This window comes from Halyomorpha halys, unplaced genomic scaffold (genome assembly GCF_000696795.3).
Source record: "Halyomorpha halys isolate HHAL.00 unplaced genomic scaffold, Hhal_1.1 Scaffold1223.1, whole genome shotgun sequence".
Lineage (NCBI taxonomy): Eukaryota > Metazoa > Arthropoda > Insecta > Hemiptera > Pentatomidae > Halyomorpha > Halyomorpha halys.
In genome coordinates, this window is record NW_027112441.1 from 223,998 (window position 1) to 242,471 (window position 18,474).

The 18,474-nt window shown below is 31.1% G+C and overlaps 1 protein-coding gene across 1 annotated transcript in view; it reads left to right on the top strand.

Moving 5' to 3' along the window:
* Nucleotides 1-18,474, top strand: part of LOC106688870 (uncharacterized) — a gene marked incomplete in the record, with an annotated part of 79,735 nt that overhangs the window by 34,937 nt on the left and 26,324 nt on the right. Inside the window, 3 exon segments of the mRNA XM_014433551.3 lie at nt 8,119-8,256; nt 9,773-9,978; nt 13,975-14,229. Of these exon segments, the coding sequence (XP_014289037.1) occupies nt 8,119-8,256; nt 9,773-9,978; nt 13,975-14,229 (599 nt within the window).

The following is an 18,474-nucleotide window of genomic DNA, read 5'->3' on the forward strand; positions in this document are numbered from 1 at the left end:
TATATTATATAATAAAAAGAATACTAGGACTTCTAGTAGTTTGGGCAAAATATCAATCGTGAAATTCATATTCATATGCAAATAAAAACTAATACTCCTACGTTGATTTTTTTTGTTTTAATAATTTATTTATTGTTATTTACAACTATATAAAATATATACAACAAATAAATTGGCTAGAGGTGACATAGTGACATGATACAAACATGTGGAAAATCTACCCGTTGATAGAACTCCAATAACATTTCTAGAGGAGAAGATCTCGAGGTCATCTTCTTTTCAGGCGCCTGGGATGATTATTAGGTAATGAAGGAGAAAGCGGGTTAGAAACAAGTGGATTTGGGTGGTTGGGAAGTTTATCATGGAAGGGTTGGTATCTGGTTATGGCCAAATCCCCAACACATGGGACATTGAGGTCCTGATGGACGACTTGGTTTGTGACAATGTCAGTAGCATTAAGGATCTTACGAAGGATTTTGGACTGTAAGGATTGGTTTCGGGAGAATTTTGATGGCTTAGTGGAGCTCTAAAGTTCAACTCCGTATGTCTAGATAGGCTTGCCTACGTTCATAAACATCATAAACTACTTTATAGCACATTAAACTAGCTTTAATTTGAGTGCTAATAGACATCTGTACATCTCATGGTTCCTAATAAATTCTTTATTTCCTACAATAAATACTGATTTTTCAGAATATGTTTCATGAAATGTTGATTTTTAAAATAGTGTATCTAGGGAACTATTAAACGTAAACAGCTCTACTAGGGCTCATATTTTAGCAAATTTACTTTAAATGATGTTCTATTAGGTTTTCTAGTGCTGTTGATAGTTTCAAAGATATGGAGCTCCGAATGATAATTAATTTTTTTTTAACATTTTAAAATAGGCGCCAATTTTTATTCCCTTTACTACACTTGGCAGACTCATCAATTTTGACTAGTAATTGTACATCGTTCTCATTTAATTAATCAAAAATTTGGGTGAAATAACTAAATTTTTTTTCACTGGGCTCTGCTACTATCGATTGCAAGAGGTCCGCTGAATCTAAACACACTATAATCCTAAATCTCTATCTAATTTGCACAGTAATGTTTGTTCGATTGGTACATTAATAATGATAGTAGATTGGATATAGCATAGACCTGTAGCCACGTTGTTTTGTTGTTTCAATATCCGTATCAATAATACCAATAATCCACGTAACTACATAGACGTGGTATTTGCAGGAACCGCATCGAGATAGGATTACAGTGGGCAAACAGACCTCAATTAAAGACCTTGAGCAAACATCAGCAAAAACATTCGACCACTGATCGCTGACTCACCGGACCTATTTATCCACTAAAATTACATTATTAATATTGATACAGGACTTCATTGGCGGAATTTCATTTCGTACATAGTAATTATCCTTTAGTGAACACTAAATTGTAATATCAGCAAAACTTTATACAGCGTTAATAAATTTAATAATAATAATTATATTATTTATTTATTCTGGGACTGATCCCTTTAGAATAATATTACAGGCGTAAAAATTAGGCTTTAGAGCCTTAGAGTAAAATACAAAATTTTTGAATAATAATGAATTTATAACCCACCATAAAGTATAATTATAATAATGAATTTGGAAAGATAAAAAATAGATAACTATAATTAACATAATATATAATATAAAAATAGAACAAATAAAATAAAACCATATATCATATCATAAATCATAAGGTGATTAACTTGGGGAAAAACTTTATTAAAACAACTGATTTGTGCTGACCAACTTCATTGGGTTGGCCAGCTTACGCAGCATACGTATTCTAATCTAATCAAATTAAATTTTAAATGTTATAACATATACGCATAACAAGTAGCAATATATAATAATAGAATATGATTTTTTTTCTTGTTTTATCGCTTTGATTCTTTTACCTTTTTTTTTCATTTTGATGATTTTTTTTTTCTTCTTTCTATACATTATTAATTTTTTTGTTAATCCCTCCTTTTTTCTCTCTTTCTTCCTTTTCTATCCTTCCTCCCCCCTTTTTTTCATATTTTCTCTTTCGATCCAATGTGACTTTAAAAGAATAATTGATAAAATTTGTGACATATATGCATTAAAAAAAATATATATATAAAAATTAACAAATATATGTAAAAATAAATATTAAAAATTAATACAAAAATAATGAAATAACAAGTAAAAGATGCAATGTATGCAGGTTGTCCTTTCTCTGGATGATTCTGTTACACATTAGAGAATGCATGTGGTGATGATTCCCAGGGAGTCTAGTATTATATTCTCTAAAACAGAAAAATAATCAAATACAAGTAAACTAAGAATAATAAACAACACATTTCTTTCTCTTTGTTCTTTTTTCAAATCAACTTGTTGCTTTCTTTTTTTCTTTTCCCATAAGAGGGCCATTGTATGTTTTGTTAGGTCTACGAATGTCGTTATGCTTGTTACTTACTTTACTTTTCTCTCTTATTAATAATTATTATTTCTATCTATTTATTTTTAATTATAACGTTGTACATACTTGTAGGGATGTTTTATACAAGTCTATACCCCCCCATAAAATCGTTAAAGAAAAAATGTAACTTTTATATCAAGCATTTAAGGCCCACCAGGCCAATCTGGTATTAAATAAATAAGTTTTAAACAAAAAAACAAAAAGGTCCAATTAGTGTTAATATGCATATTTACAAGTTTAAAAAAAATCAGAATTATCAAATACTGGAGATAAATAAATAAATAGACCAATAAAAATGGAAATAAAAGGAAAACGAATGGATTCAAGGGAATATTTACGATGGAAGGAGGTGTAAAGCCACTTCAACTCTTCATAAAATCGGGTGACAGAGGCGTCCCTGGGGACCCCAAAGATGAAACGAACAAAGCAATTAATCAACTGTTTTAATTTTGTTCCGAGATTCTCAGAGACACTCCCATAAACCGCACAATAGTCAAAGTAGGGGATCATTAAGGAAGTAACCAGGAGTCTACGAGTTTAAAAAGGAAGTAGTTAACGAAGGTAATTTAAACGCTTTAGGGTGGAGAAGGTACGACGGGAATTATGGGAGACGTGTTTTTTCCAGGAGTGAGTTTCGTGTGTATTCTTTATTTTAAAAAAAACATCTTTTTCGGTGAGCGCATAATGCAACATGCACTTACCAACTTAATTGTAATATAAATCAATCCTCGCATGTTTCATAACGGATATTTTTGTATTATTTACTGTGGCATTTTTATGTTACTTTCCCGTACTGAATTTCCAAATGATCCTTCCTACTGACTGATTAACTACTATTTAAAAATAATCCCTATTTCAACAGTTTTCAGTTGCGTATAAGATTTTTTTCTGAACAGAAACGAACGTTTCTAAGAGAATAAAAAGCAGTGTCGGATACGGCAAGTAGGGTTATGCATTCTCTTCTATTAAAAATAATGCAGCCATGCTAACCACAATATGTAACCTCTCGAAATCATACCACAACCCAGATATGACTTTGCGAATTAATATGAGTTATTAAAAGAATAAAAATCTGAAACTTTTTTTGTGAAAAAAAAAAACTAAAATTTTTGACAATTGAAAATTACAAAATTGTCTACTAGATTGAAGTGGGAGGTAATTTTTTAGACATCAATCGCGCAAATCTCTATTTAAATTTAATATTTTTAAATGATACAGGTGATAATATGAAAAATAAATGAATTATTATGAGAAGAGAGCAATATCACCTATATGGAACAATTATTTGCAAAAATACAGCGAACTTTGGACCCAACTTTATTTTTAAAGTATTCTCAGCTGGCTTTCATAGCGGCCCAGTAACGGAAATAGATTATTTTTCCTTAACAAACTTGATGTGTGAAGAACGAGAGCATATTCTATTTTTTTTTTTTTTTTTGTCCCAATATGGTGAATGAGAGCTAGATATCTATATTCACATTTATGTACATAAATTTCTATACTTTAAGAATACCAATCAATTCTAGCAATAAAAGATTGAGGCATTTTGTATAACGGATTTTTTTAATTTTTTTCTTTTATTTTGTAATATTAAATTCTGTCATATTTTTAGACGATGGTAATATTGATAATAGAGCTCATTCACTCCGTAATAACTAAAATATAAATTAAATGATAACAAAATAAGAAACAGAAGAGAAAAATTGTTTAAACTTTAAGTTAAATAATATCTTAAAAACAATCGTTTAACGGATATTGAGAGAGGAACAAAGAAAAATATCGGAATACTTATGATTATTTTTTAAATGAGCTTTGTAATCGCAAATAAAAAGGTATATTTCTCATTTTCCTTTCCCAGCCCTTCCGCGGATTTCTCTGCCACTGGTGTCTCACATTAAGCAACACGAAACTTTTAATATCAACGAAGCAACATTATCTCCTAAGGAACAAAGTAACCTTAGATAGTAGCGCGCCAGAACCGTACACACTCATGATTTAAGTGGAGCACCTGGCCATTGCCAGAATTCCTACAGCGGTATACAAAAGGTCTCGGGGTCACTGCCGTTTCAACCTTTGTGGAGGAAATACTATTAGTTTTATAGTTTGTGCTTGGTACTATTTGACTGACTAGTACGACGCTGACTTAAATAATTAAAAGAAATAATTGTTTTTTTAATGAAGAAAAATCATATAATTTTCTAACAATGTGTATTTAAATGTTTCATATATCTCTTATATAGAACTTAGCCAATTGTTCCCTAATTGAGAAGGACATGTCAATTTTATTATCATGAAAAATTAATGTTTTCAATTGTTATTTTAAAGCAAAATTTACGAATATGGTTTAATTTTTTGCACTATTATTTCCTAAATAATTCTGAAACTTTGTCCATATTCTGAAATCGGTGGATTGCTATTGAGCTTACCAGATCCAAAAACTTGAGGAACTCATTCGTGGCAGAATAATATCGTAGAACATCGACAAATCGTGAGTTACAAGCTCTTAGAGGAGGCTATATGAATTGTAAATAAGGCCACCCCCGTAGAAGCCTTTCAGAAATTAACTAACTCCCGCTGTGAAAGCTACCCCTGACTTTAAACTACTCCAGGCAAGTTCCATATCAAGCAGTTACATAGAATATTTTGTTCCTGATGGTGAAACATGTTTAAAGTCTTTTGTTATCTCTATTTAACTATTTAAACATCCAAATATATACCTACGTAAGGCTCCTATGTATAGAAGGAATATCCGATCCCCATCATAAAAACTGCTAATGCTTTAATATAATGATTGGAAACAGCTTCATGGTGCATGTTCCAAGCATCAGTACGTATTAGTTCCTGACATATTTTCCAAAATCAATTATAAAAATGCTAATTTTTTATTTGAAAAATAGAACTGGTTACTCTTTTTAAAGAAAAAAACTGTACCTCTAGAACTATTAGACGTACAGGTGCCTACTAACACTCAAATTGACTCTAGGTAAATGGACCAAAAAGTATTTTCTGGTGGTTATCTTCGTAAGAGTAGCAGCTACTTTGATATTTGTCCATATATATTATTTAAATATTGATTTCTGGTCATTGAATTTTTCAAAATTTGAAAATCAAATTTTTTTCATTAATAAACCTTAAGTGTTAATTAAAACTTAAATGTTAGCAACTTTATCCTAAGGTGGTGTAGCTTAAAACATAGGAAGTACTGATTGTGCAGTAAAAAAAATTAGCACAATTTGAGGCTTTTCAGGCCAAAATTTTGTTGTTAATTCTTTTTTTTTTAAGGAATAACAATTATTTTCAGCATTATATAGGGTCGGGGACTTAAGTATTATTTCAATAAAAGGTTTGTAAAATTGTTTAAATGTATTATTTTGTACTGTAGAACTGTAAATAATACTTTATTGCTCAGCCCTCATTCAGTAAGTTTTCTTTAATGCATTTTAAAATCAGGATTTTAAGTTGTATTTTAACAATTTTTTTTTTAGCTTGATATATTTCAAACTTTTTTTCAAATTAAATTATTATTAAAATTTGTTAATAAATGTATTTATTTATCAAAGTTATATGGATTTTCCTTCTTATTTGTGAAAGGCAAGTGATGGATGGAGTCCATACACGACCTCACTTTAAGCCACTCGCCCGGCACTCGTAGTGTTTCAAAAGAACCCGTGCTTTTCTGTATGGAAACAGTTCGTTAGTAAAATATCCTCCCCCACCCCTACTCCCTCCTTCCTCCCCTACAAAAAAAAACAAAAACAAGTTATTAAATTTTTGACGAAATTTTGAATATATAATAATAATTGATTCAATTTTATAAATATATTTTATAAATATGTTTCTATTAATTTGAGATAATATTTAAGATATTTTCTCAAAATAACATTTTAACCTTTTTCCACTCGGCACCGTTCCGAGGTTACCTACCAGCAAATCGATGCCACTTTGTACGCTATGGAATCGTGATATTATAAATTACAACTTTGGAACCATTAGGGGAGCACTGTGGGACTGTGGTAAGGCACGATGCTACTAACTCCTAATTACCTGGGTTCGAATCCTGCTGGGTAGAAATTAGTTATCTGTTATACTGTAGCCGTGAGTTCACCCAGCCTCATAAAGTTGGGACTCTTAATTGCGTAAAAATCTGGAGGCCAAGAGTGATTCTGGTCAAATCACCTCCTTGCACAACGGTTGGTCTATTAACAGGAAGAGCACATACTTCCTTACAAAGTACTTCATCCTAAACCCGTCATGGGTTGTAACGGAATTTTTTAAAATTTAATTTAGAACAATTATACTGGTTTATGTACATAATTTGGTTTATATGTATTAGTGGACATTAAAGAACACATATTCAGGTGTGGGGTCACAAGAAAACAAAAATAGTTAAAACTTATTTAATGTTATTTGCCGACGTTTCGGACCCACTATGTAGAGCTTCATCAGGGCTAAAGAGATTCGAAAACAACTAAAAATATTTTGACATTATAGGATAAAACACAAAAGGTAAATTAAAGTAGAGTTAAAATTATGTAAATATGAGTGAAAACTAGATAATATAATATAACTAGATAATATAAAAATAAAATAGATATAATATAACTAGATAATATAAAAATGAAAGAAAAGAGTAAATAAAATAGTATAAATATAAAATAGACAATGATAAGAATATAAAAAAATAGGTTAAACTATTAGGTTAAAATTTTAACCTGGTGTGGGGTGAAACGTCGACAAATAAATAGTTGTCAACTATTTTTTTTTTTTTTTTGTGACCGCACCCCAGACCAACTTCTTCATAATTTGAATTAATACAGTCAGTTATTTATATATAATTTTTTTTTTTGGTGTGTTTGGTCGTTTTTCCGTTTTTATGGAAAAAATAATAATAATGATTATAAAATGAAAGAAATGGTTTGGACATTACTAACGGTAAATTACGAATCACAACGCTGTCTTATTAGAGCAGAGATCTTTTCAGTTTTCAGATATCTTTATCATCTTTTCAAGTTTATATCATTGAACCATACTCGTGTACCTTTGTTCCACAAATTCTACATATTGCTCAACAGATAAGAGAAGTTTTTGTCCGTCGTTAATACATTTCGCACGTTCTCTTTCGACTTATGAATTTATTAATCAATTTAAATTGTTATTAATTATTTAATTAATTTAAATGTTAATTAATAAATACATTTAAATGGTAATTAATTCAATGAATATAACCGTAAACCAAAATGGACGTACATCACTATTACCAATTTCTCTTTCATACGGTACTGAGGGGTTGTACAATAAAATCGTTTTTATGAAGAAAAAAATCATTCGTTTCATTTGGACCAAATCGGCATAAAAAGAAAGTTGGCTTAATATTATTATTTTATAGTATAAACAACTCAGTACAATTAAAATAAGAATAGAATAAAAGGATTAAGATAAAGCAAAGAATTTTCGTACAAAGAAGAATAGGAAAAAAAAGTTCTCTGTGATGCATGCCTATTGACGTGGAATAAATTAATTTAATTTTAATATTCTGCTTATTTATTCATTTAATATTTTCTGTGTGCAAAAATGGTATGAATGATTACTTAGAACACCATTATTTATATTATTTAATGTAATTTCTTGGTACTTTATTGATTACAGGAAGACGAAGAATCCGAAAGATGAATGCCTTGTAGCACAAGAGCTGTTGCACCCAATCTGTGCTCAGCAACCTGAGAACAATGTTCCGCCCACTTGCCACTATCTTGTAAAAGCATGTTCAGACAACGCTACCTGCAGGTAACGACAACATCTACCATACTTTTATAACTGTCTATAGAATGAACAGACTGGACAACGTGGTGTGCGAGATTGTCATAATAAAATTTAATTGTTTTCACAACAAATTACTATACTAAAATTTAAAAAAAAAAAGTATCATTATTTTCCTCCTAAAAAAAAAAATAATATCCTCACCAACTTTTATTCGACTAGCAAATAATGAACGGAGCAGCTTTTCTCTAATTTAGCCATTATCAGGACATGGAAATACAAGATCGCAAAAATGAAAACCACAGATAACACATCTCACATCACGAGTCTAAAAAATAGAGACATTAGATAACTACAAAACATTAAAAAGATATAATCAGATGTCCAAGAATGTGTATAATTGCGATGATACATTAAAATATTTCTATGTTTTACGAATTGATTTTTAATTTTTTCAAATTCTTACGTATCCAATCCTTATGATCCAAAATCCTCCATGTTCGTTACTTAGTCACAAATAGAAGCATCCATGAAGACCTTAGTGGTATATATTTAACCGATCTAGCCCGAACCAGATATCAATCCTTTTATTCTAAACTCCATAATCCATTAATTTCTGACTCGCTCCCTTTTCCATTCCTGAATTCCCTCCGAGGCGCTTAAAAAGAAGATGGTCTCGAGACCTTCGAATGCAGAAATGTTATTTGAGTGCTCCCTATGGGTAGTTTCTTTACATGCCTATCTCATACCATTATAATCTAACATCAAATCTACTAGATGTATGTATGTTTACATAAATACAGTTGTAAATGTCAAAAAATATTTTTTTAAAATTAAATTACTTATTAAATTTGAAATACTTGAGTCTTGAGAGTTTAAATGATAGAACAATCACCATTTACAATTACCCCAAATACAAGGCGGGTGTTTCTATTTTGAGTTGATGCGTAACTAGACCAATTTTTGTATTCATAATACCATCTCCAAAGGGTATTAAAGTCGAGCTGAGTGGTTCTTAATCATTCAAGATTATTAAAAAAGAAGAATTTAGGTACTGACTAGTACGAGATTATTTGGACTTGTACACCAAATTCTGTACAAACCTAAAAATCCAAAAAGTGATCTAAGGAAAATCTTTAAAGCTTATATCAACGGGCCCGGTGATCTGGTTAGAGAAAACAACTTCATTTTACGTTGTTCACTTAGGACATGTGCTTGGGGTAAAAATCTTCTGCTTATGGAAATGCTTATATTAAGAAATCTGAGAGTGATGTATACTAGTCCCTTATACGTTTAAAATGTCTTTGATCAAAAATAAGTTGCACCGTGATGGACTAGACTGGACATCATATGATGTGAGATTTTTTTATTTTAAAATGGTTTATTTTCTGTACCTAGTCTGTTGAGGGACATTTTAATACAATAGTTCCTGCCTAATGCAGTATCTCAGATCAATCTATAGGTGTTGAACTAGATGAATAGTAAGTGAATTCGTTCATGTTATTACATCAGATTTGTTTTAAATGTTTCTCAAACTTTACAGGGTCGGTTTAGAAAATTATGTACAAGCTTGCTCAGTGGATGCGGTGACGAAGCAGTGCGCAGGTCCCTCCGAAGCATGCAGGACTGCTATGCTTGGAATACTTGGCACAGCACTTCGCTCAAATTGTGCTTGCAAAGGAAATGACTACTTGCAACTTCATTTTTGTATGGGCTGGCAGAGGATTCTATGGTTTAATCCCTGCGTTGGTAAGTACAGTTAAAATAATAATAAATCACAATTGTTTTGGGTGTAACTTGAGACTTGAAATAAAAAAAAAAAAAAATGAAAAGAAAATTACGAAGCCAATGAGGTGCTAAACCCTCTATACTCTCTCTATACCAGCGGTTCACAAACCTTTTTTACTATGGCACCCTTTTTGGACTAAAAAAACTCGCAGCAACCTTATTGGGCTAAAAAAAAACCTTTGTGGCACCCTTGTAGACCTAAAAAAAAATTGAAACATCACAATTACCCTTAAAGCGATTAAGTATGTAGAAAAAAAATGCAAAGTAAATGCTGGAATGTTCTATATATTTGTTATTTAATTTTAGCTTCTTTCTTTTTTGTTTAATATTCAGAAAAAGGGACACTCACCCCTGTTGTATGCATGTTGCACCCCAGGCTGCCGCAGCACCTACTTTAGGAACCTCTACTCTATATGACAACAACCCTTTTGTCATTTATCCAACTCAGAGTCTTAAGTTACACCGAGCTTACTAAAAAAATGTAACCGTTAGAGGGTTGTCTGTAGTAGACCCTCTAAATAGTATTGAATTTTCTTTTATTATTCGGAATATACTATTTTGAAATATATTAAAATATCATTAATGATTTAAATTTAAAACAATATTACTTTTAAGTGTACCTCTAATGGCATATTATGAATAAAATATGTTTCGACTAAATAAAATATGAACAAAAACAATTTATTACCATGGTATTACAGAAGTAATATAATATGAGATATTATACTTCTTGTGTGAGTAAAACTTCTGTGTTAAAAAATATATTACTTTAGGTTAAACGAGCAATTAATAATTGTTTTCTTGTACCATATATTCCGGAGTGAATGAAATATTTTTCTAGCTACTAAACCTTCATAAGCACCTTCATAAATAATGTGAATTTACATTTAATTAATTGTGGCAATAATTAATTAAAATTATCTTGAATTAATTTTCAATGAATTGCTACGGCAAACCACCCTTTGATGATTTTTTATAACATAATTAATTTAATTGAACTGGTGTTAGAAAGTATATTGGGAATGTTCAATGCACTTTAAAAAAAATTTTAAAAATTACTACTTCAATTTTTTCTTGCCATCCTTATATATATATATATATAGGTGTTTCACTATACATGTTCCCGCTTACATCATCTTTTCAATTTTTGAAATTTCGCCTAGGTTTTCCTGCGTCATAATAGTGAATAATGGCGAAATATAAATTCGCATTAAAATTTCATTTGCAATCAGAAATAAAAAAATAAAAAAATTGGTAGAAAGGTTGAAAATCTGGTGCTGTGCCTGCGTCACCCAACTATCATACGAAGTTCTCAAAATATCAGGGAGTAACGAATATAAATTTTGTTTCTACCAGAAATACAACAGGTTAAAAAAAAAGAAAGAAGCCTTAATACGATCGGGAACGTGTGATCATTCTCGGTTTTTAAATTGAGCACTTTTAGATTATCTCAATGAGTGTAAGAATTGTATGTTATCACAGACCATTTAATTTTATGTTGATCCATCAAGTTTAATCAGTATAGTTAGAGCCATTTTTTGAGAAAATCAAAGAATGTGTTGTAAAAAAAAATCACATTCCAACTTTTAAGTTATGCCAACATTCTTATTAACATCATTAAATTATAAGTATTTAAGTTACACCAATACATATATGGTAAAAAGAATCTAAAAAATAAAATCACATTCCAATGCAATACTATTCTATTTTGATATGTAAGGATTGAATTTTTTTAAACATGATTAAAAAGCAAAACTTTTCAGTTATGCCAACATTTTGATTAACATAATTAAATTATAAAAATAATTATAAATTAAAAACTTTATTTTATTGATAGATATTACAATCTGACATTGTTGGCAATAGGTAATAGTGGTGAATGATCACATTCATTCTAAAATAAAATAAGAATGAAAATAAATAAATAAAAAAAGTACATAAAAATAAATAAAATATGTCTCTTAAAATATATACAAACAGAAGGATAAAAAAATGAACATAATCAAACTATGTGTATAAAAAAAAAAAAAATAAAATAAAATAATATAATCTCTAGTCACATTTACACTCTTATATACAATATTTACATAATCGACCTGAGGATCCCTGAGCCCACTCTATCCTCCACATGTGAGGGGTAGAGCAGAGCTCAAAAGATCCCAGCGCATCCCTCTCGCCGCATCACTTGTAGTGAGCCTTTAAACATGATTAAAAATCAAAACTTTTAGGTAATACCAACATTAATAATTACTAACCATTTTCGGATCATTTCTTTTAAGATACATTCCCGAGTTAATGAAATATTCTTTTAGCTACTGAATTTTAGCTAACCATTTTATTGCAGTAAACTGCATGCAAATAATACTGGAACCAATCGCTTGACATGTAACAATATTTCATAATACATAATACTCTGCTTCTAAACTTATAGCTAAGTCAAATATAAATGGCTGCTTTTCACGCGATGAAATTAATTTCAGCTTCGACCTTAAATATAAAAATATTAATTTGATTTGTAGGTACTTTATGCAACGTATTAAATAATAGGAAACATTTTATAATAAATCATTTAAAGAAGCAGGCTAATCTACCCTTTATCGATCGCAATCTATTTCTGCTAAGGTTTCTAAAAATGTCTGATTTGAATTATGTCAATAGCTTATGTTAAGTAACAGGCAAGGTTTCTTGTTATAAAATGGAGTTTAGTATTATTTATGTTCGTTGTATCTTAAATATTGTGCATACATTATGTGTTCTAAGGATTAATCCGTCTGATGAAAATGAAATCGTCTAATTTTCTATTAATAAATGTGGGTTTTATTTATTTATTTACAAGTTTAGTAAAGATTTTTTTAATTCGCGTTATCAGAGAATAAATGTGTGATGTGATGGACGAAATAAACTTTTAGAGATTTAGATATTTTAACTTCAACAATCACAATTTCTTATGGGGCGTAAAAAAAAAAAAAAAAAAAAAAAAAAAAAAAAAAAAAAAAAAAAAAAAGCAACAAAGGTACATATTTCTTTCTTTAATATAATACAAACTTAATACATAAAATATTCATATATGTGTTATAAACATATATAGTGTGATATAGTTCTATATGTGACCCATCTATTCAGTCCATTAATATTTTTTAAGCCAGTAGTTCGATTCCATACTGGTAATGAAGGAATTCGAAGAATTTTTGCACAATAATGTCAACCTCAACAAAATTATTTAATTTTTTCTCTTCAGGTGGTCATAGGACGTAATAAGCGATAAGATGTTCGACTAAGATCCACACTGTATAAGTGAGGCAAAAGTTCTGGAATTTTTTAAATTTCTATTCTCATAGAGGACAGCTGTGGCCTAAGTTCATGGAGAACTATTGCTCTTTTTCAGTTTCCAATAGCATTAAGACAGCGACTAATGGTTTCCTTCGACACTCCACACTCTCTATTAAGTACGGAAGTACTTATGGTTTAAGAACCTCGTCAATATCTACTAATAGTAGCCATAAGTTCTTCTTCCTGGTTGAAGGCTTATCTCAACTACTGAATCTTTCAAACTAACCAGATGGTGAAGGAGACTTTCGTTGTCGTACAGCATGGCGTCGAAGGACACCATTACCTTAAGTTTTAATAAATTCACGTGTTGCTACAGTGGCTGAATATTTTCCTTTTCCTGTCTTAATATGAGGATCATTTTGTAAGAAAACGTAATAGTTCTCGTTAATTACTCCAAATTATGAACTAAGGCTTTGTTAGAAGGGGTTAAGTGTTAAAAAACAACATTAAATGTCACTTAATCCTTGAAACGAGAATATTTATAATTACACCCTATATATGTATATTCTAATTCCTCGATGTTTATGTGGGATGATGGTTAATGAATTTATAAGCCAATTTTTTTTTTTTTTGAAATGTTTGTTTTATTCTTTGGATAACATCTTAATCATAATATTTTTATCATAGTTGCCTCTCAGAGAGACTTTCACGCTAGAAAGATGACAACAAAGCCTGTGACTGAGCTAACTGCAACTCTCCCGTCGACCCCAAGCAGGATGATGATGCCGACTAGTTTGCCAACAAGCACATCACTAGCTAGGACTACCACCTCTCTTCCCACTACCATCACTACCCGGATGACGACAACCACAACAACTACAACAACCACAACCACAACTACAACTACTACAACAGAGAAACCTATATCTACAACTCAGCCAAGTGAGTACATTTTATTCAATTTTGTACTTGCTATATTCGAATAATATCTCCTTTGTCTCCAGTAATTTTTACTACTAACTTTCAAAAATGTATTGATAATTATTATACCTTTAGTTATCATTGATATACATTTCTTATCCAAAAAATGTTAAATCAGTCATTCTGTTTTTTTATCTTCTCCCTCATGTGTTTTCTCACCCTCTAGGAGTACCTCTAAGGAACACCTCTCATAGATAATTTATTTTGACTGTTACAATATATACATATAACTTACAGGTTGGTGGGCTTAAAACATTTTAAAAAAAGAAAAAGTGAGGAGAAAAAACACACTAGATTACAAATCAAACACCGGTTTATTGATTTGTTTTCCAACCTCCTATAATATAATAAATTCATGTAGAAATGATACATATATATAGTATAATATATAAAATGCCCTTCTTTTGCCACACGGCTGGATCCGCTGAAGGCTGGGTTGGCCATATTAGCCCAGGAGCCGCTAGCCAGAGGGTACAGAGAACGGGGAGGGACCGCTCTGCTACGGTAACAGGAGGGTTTAGATCACTTCTGGCTGCTCAGCCCGAAGTCCCTCGCTCAGCGAGGAAGTCATTCTAGGGAAGAATGCTTTACCATCTCGCAGGTCTTGGTAGAATATCAAGGAACAAGATGACACAAGACTTCAGCCTATCAAAGAACTTGTGCCTTCGGCCTGCTGGAGCTTATCGTGGATTGCACTATTCCTGCCCCTCTAGAGTGATTTTTTTTCTTACTGACGTGAACTATCATCCTTGAAATTGGTCGAGCCTATAGTTCAAAAATCATTACATATAAATAACGGAGATATTAACCACATTTCGTGCTATATTTTTTAGCATTCTGAACTCAAATGTATTATTCGACCAGCCTGTACCCTTGCTTCTACGACTTTATATGTTAGATATAAACATTTTGAAAATTTTGAGGTTTACAACGGTGCATAATGTAAAAGCTTAGCTATCAGCCGAGAAAAACATAAAATAATGTTTTTATTGAAGATAAATAATATAATCTATCACAATTAAGGGTAATAAGTATTAGTGTTCTTAGTATTCACTCTTACTATATATACAGAAAAATAAACGAGAAAAAAATATATTAGTACTAACAAAATTAAATTAAAAAATAAATGAATAAAAAAATTACATATTTATGACATGTGTGACTAAGAAAACAAATCGATACAATAAAATAAAACTGATTAAATTATAAGTAATTAATTGTTATAAAATGAAATTTAATTTGAGTTAAAATAAAATAAAGACAAATTCGCACCTACATACAACAATTTATGTAGTGACAATACAACAATGTAAATACATTCAGCCCTGGGAACCCCGAACCAAGCTTTGCCGCCCTCGTGTACAAGGCAAAGCAGAGCTCCAAGAGATCCCAGCCGTGTCACTGGTATTGAAGGCCAGTGGAGACTGAGGGAGAGCGCTTGAGTGGAGAAGCTGGCCATTGCCTGGAATTTGTCAACGATTCACAAAAGGTCTCGGAAAAATTGTCGTTTCGACCATCGGAAAGGATTATAGGGATGTGATAAACTATGTAAAATACATAGTTACTTAGATAAAAATATACACTATAGTATGCTCTAAATATTACATAAAAATAGTATTATCAGCATGAAAAAATTTCCTATCAATGCTTTGCTTCAACTGTGTCACAACTAACTAAACAAAAAAAATTGACTTTATTTTAAAATGAACGTGTTCCAAAGATATTACCAAATACAGGGGTTTCATTCTCTACTGTAGTCTCTCTAGTGTCTCTAGACTGTCCTAAATCTAGTAGGGTTGTAAATTTAACCGGTCTATAGTACTATTTGAAGAATACATCAAATACAATATAAAATATTTTTTTTGTCAGATGTGGCTCTATTCAAGCTAAGCATCGATATTATTTAATAAATTAATTGGCTTGAGTATCTTGCTGATAAGCTAAATGCTTGATCCCCTTAAATATACCCAGCCAATTAGAACAATATAATCCAATCCTATCTTGTCTTAAGTCTAGCTTTCTCATGCTTAGCGGTATCTTCCTCATGATTATCAACCGTGATCACTTTAATAATAACGTTATCCTGTAATCCACCATCTTCATTAAACCATTTACTATATTATCCATCTATTAAAATTAATAATAATATTTAAGTGTATTTTATTTAACCCAAAACAAACAAATATTAAAAGGAACAGAGTTAAATGTGATCAAGTATTTATTAATTTATTTTCATGTTTCTTTGATGTAATTAACATGAATCCTCTATTGCTTTATATATTATTATTGAATGTTTAAAAATATAATATTACTAGTTCACCCTCCATTATCCCCGAAGTATATTCGGTACAAACATTTGATAAAGCTGCACTTACTTTATAATGACTAGCTTTAAGTAACAGTTTTTAGAAATTATATCACCCTACTGAAAATATCACATCAGTTTTACAGTTAAGATTCAGCAATTCGTAAAGTTATAATAATGTAGCATTGTACTCGCTGAGACCTCAAAGCTAAACCATGAACGAATGTTTTAGGAGGGCTAGCAATTTTTGGTGTCAAACAAGGATTTGAATAATTTGAAATTGTCGAGCCGTTCGCTCAAAAAAGCGTTAGATATTAAGGATATTTAGTGCAGTATATTTCAATATTTAAGGCGTAGGGATATGGTGAACCCATCGCCCGGTCTTAGCATCGCAATCAATCACTGGTCCTCCACCTTAGGGGGAAACAACATTTATTCTGACAAGCTCATTAATATACTGATCCCAGCACACTACATACATACACCCACATTCAGGCACACACAATACACAAAGGTACATTCAATACTCACCCATGGGCCATCTTCCCAAGGTAGCCATCCCGGAGGGGGTGTCTGTCTAAAGGCACAAAGGTGCCAGCCCATCCCCCCCCCCTCCTCCGGCAGATCCTAGTCTGACGTAGTCTGGGTTGATAACCTCACTACCCGAAAATAAAATATATCAAAAAACCTAAAAAGCTTCGGAATAAAATAGTCAACAAAGGAAACTACCCGGCAACCCCAGGCTCAAATTTAACCTAGGTTATTGGAAGGTCTCCTCTCTACAGACCCGAAGCACTAAAATTGCTCTTAGCACACACTGAAAAATAAACGCACAAAATGTTAATTTATAGTTATTTGTACAAAATGTTAGATTTTTGAAAAAATGTATCTCTAGAACCATAAGACGCACATATGCCTGCCAACACTCAAAATAAAGGAAATTTAACTTACTATAAAGTAATTTATGACACTTATCTTCGTAGGGGTAGTAGGTTTTAAGATATTCACTTATGAATATACATTTGGCAAATGAAAATTTGTCCGAACAACTATAAATCAATTTATTTTAGCAAATTTCATGAAAACTACTACTCCTATGCAAATAAACGCTATAAACTACTTTATAGCTGATTAATTTTTAATTTGAGTGCTAATAGACATCTCTACGTCAAATGGTTTTTGAGATATAGATTTTTCAAAATAAGGTCACTCTTTACAAAATTTTTATGATATGTTTTTTAAAAGCTATATTTCGAGAACTATTGAATGTAAATAGCTCTATTAGGGCTTACATTTTAGCAAATTTATTGTACTTTAAATGATGCTCTCTTAGATTTTCTATTTTTGTTGATAGTTGTAAAGATATAAAGCTCCAAATAAAAAATTAATTATTTTTAACGTTTTGAGACAGCCATCATTTTTTATTCCCCCTATCTATACTTGGCAGACTCATCAATGTTGACTAGTTTTCAATAAACTAATCCAAAATTGGGGTGAAATAACTGCCTTTTTTCTCCTCTTGGGCTCTTGTACTATGAAAGTATCCCACGGCAAACATGGCGCTGCGTAAGATAACACTAGGTTTATCCTGTACGTAATTCGTGCCCTATCGTTTCATTTTTGGGCTTAAAAACACAGAGCCCATTTTCCTTTCCATAGAAATGTACTCGAGTATTGATGTCCGTGTCAAAATCTATAAAACCCAATTGGAACCATCTCGATCCGCCGCCTTACTTCAACCAGAGTTCTGATACCTTTCACATTTTTGAATGACTTTTATTAAAGTTCCAGTAAGAATTTACGAATCGAGGGTGAGATTCGTCCCTTTTCCATGAATTTCTCTTTTATTTGATATCTCATTCGTCTAAAGCCGTCTAAGAGCCTGAAAAAGATTATATATA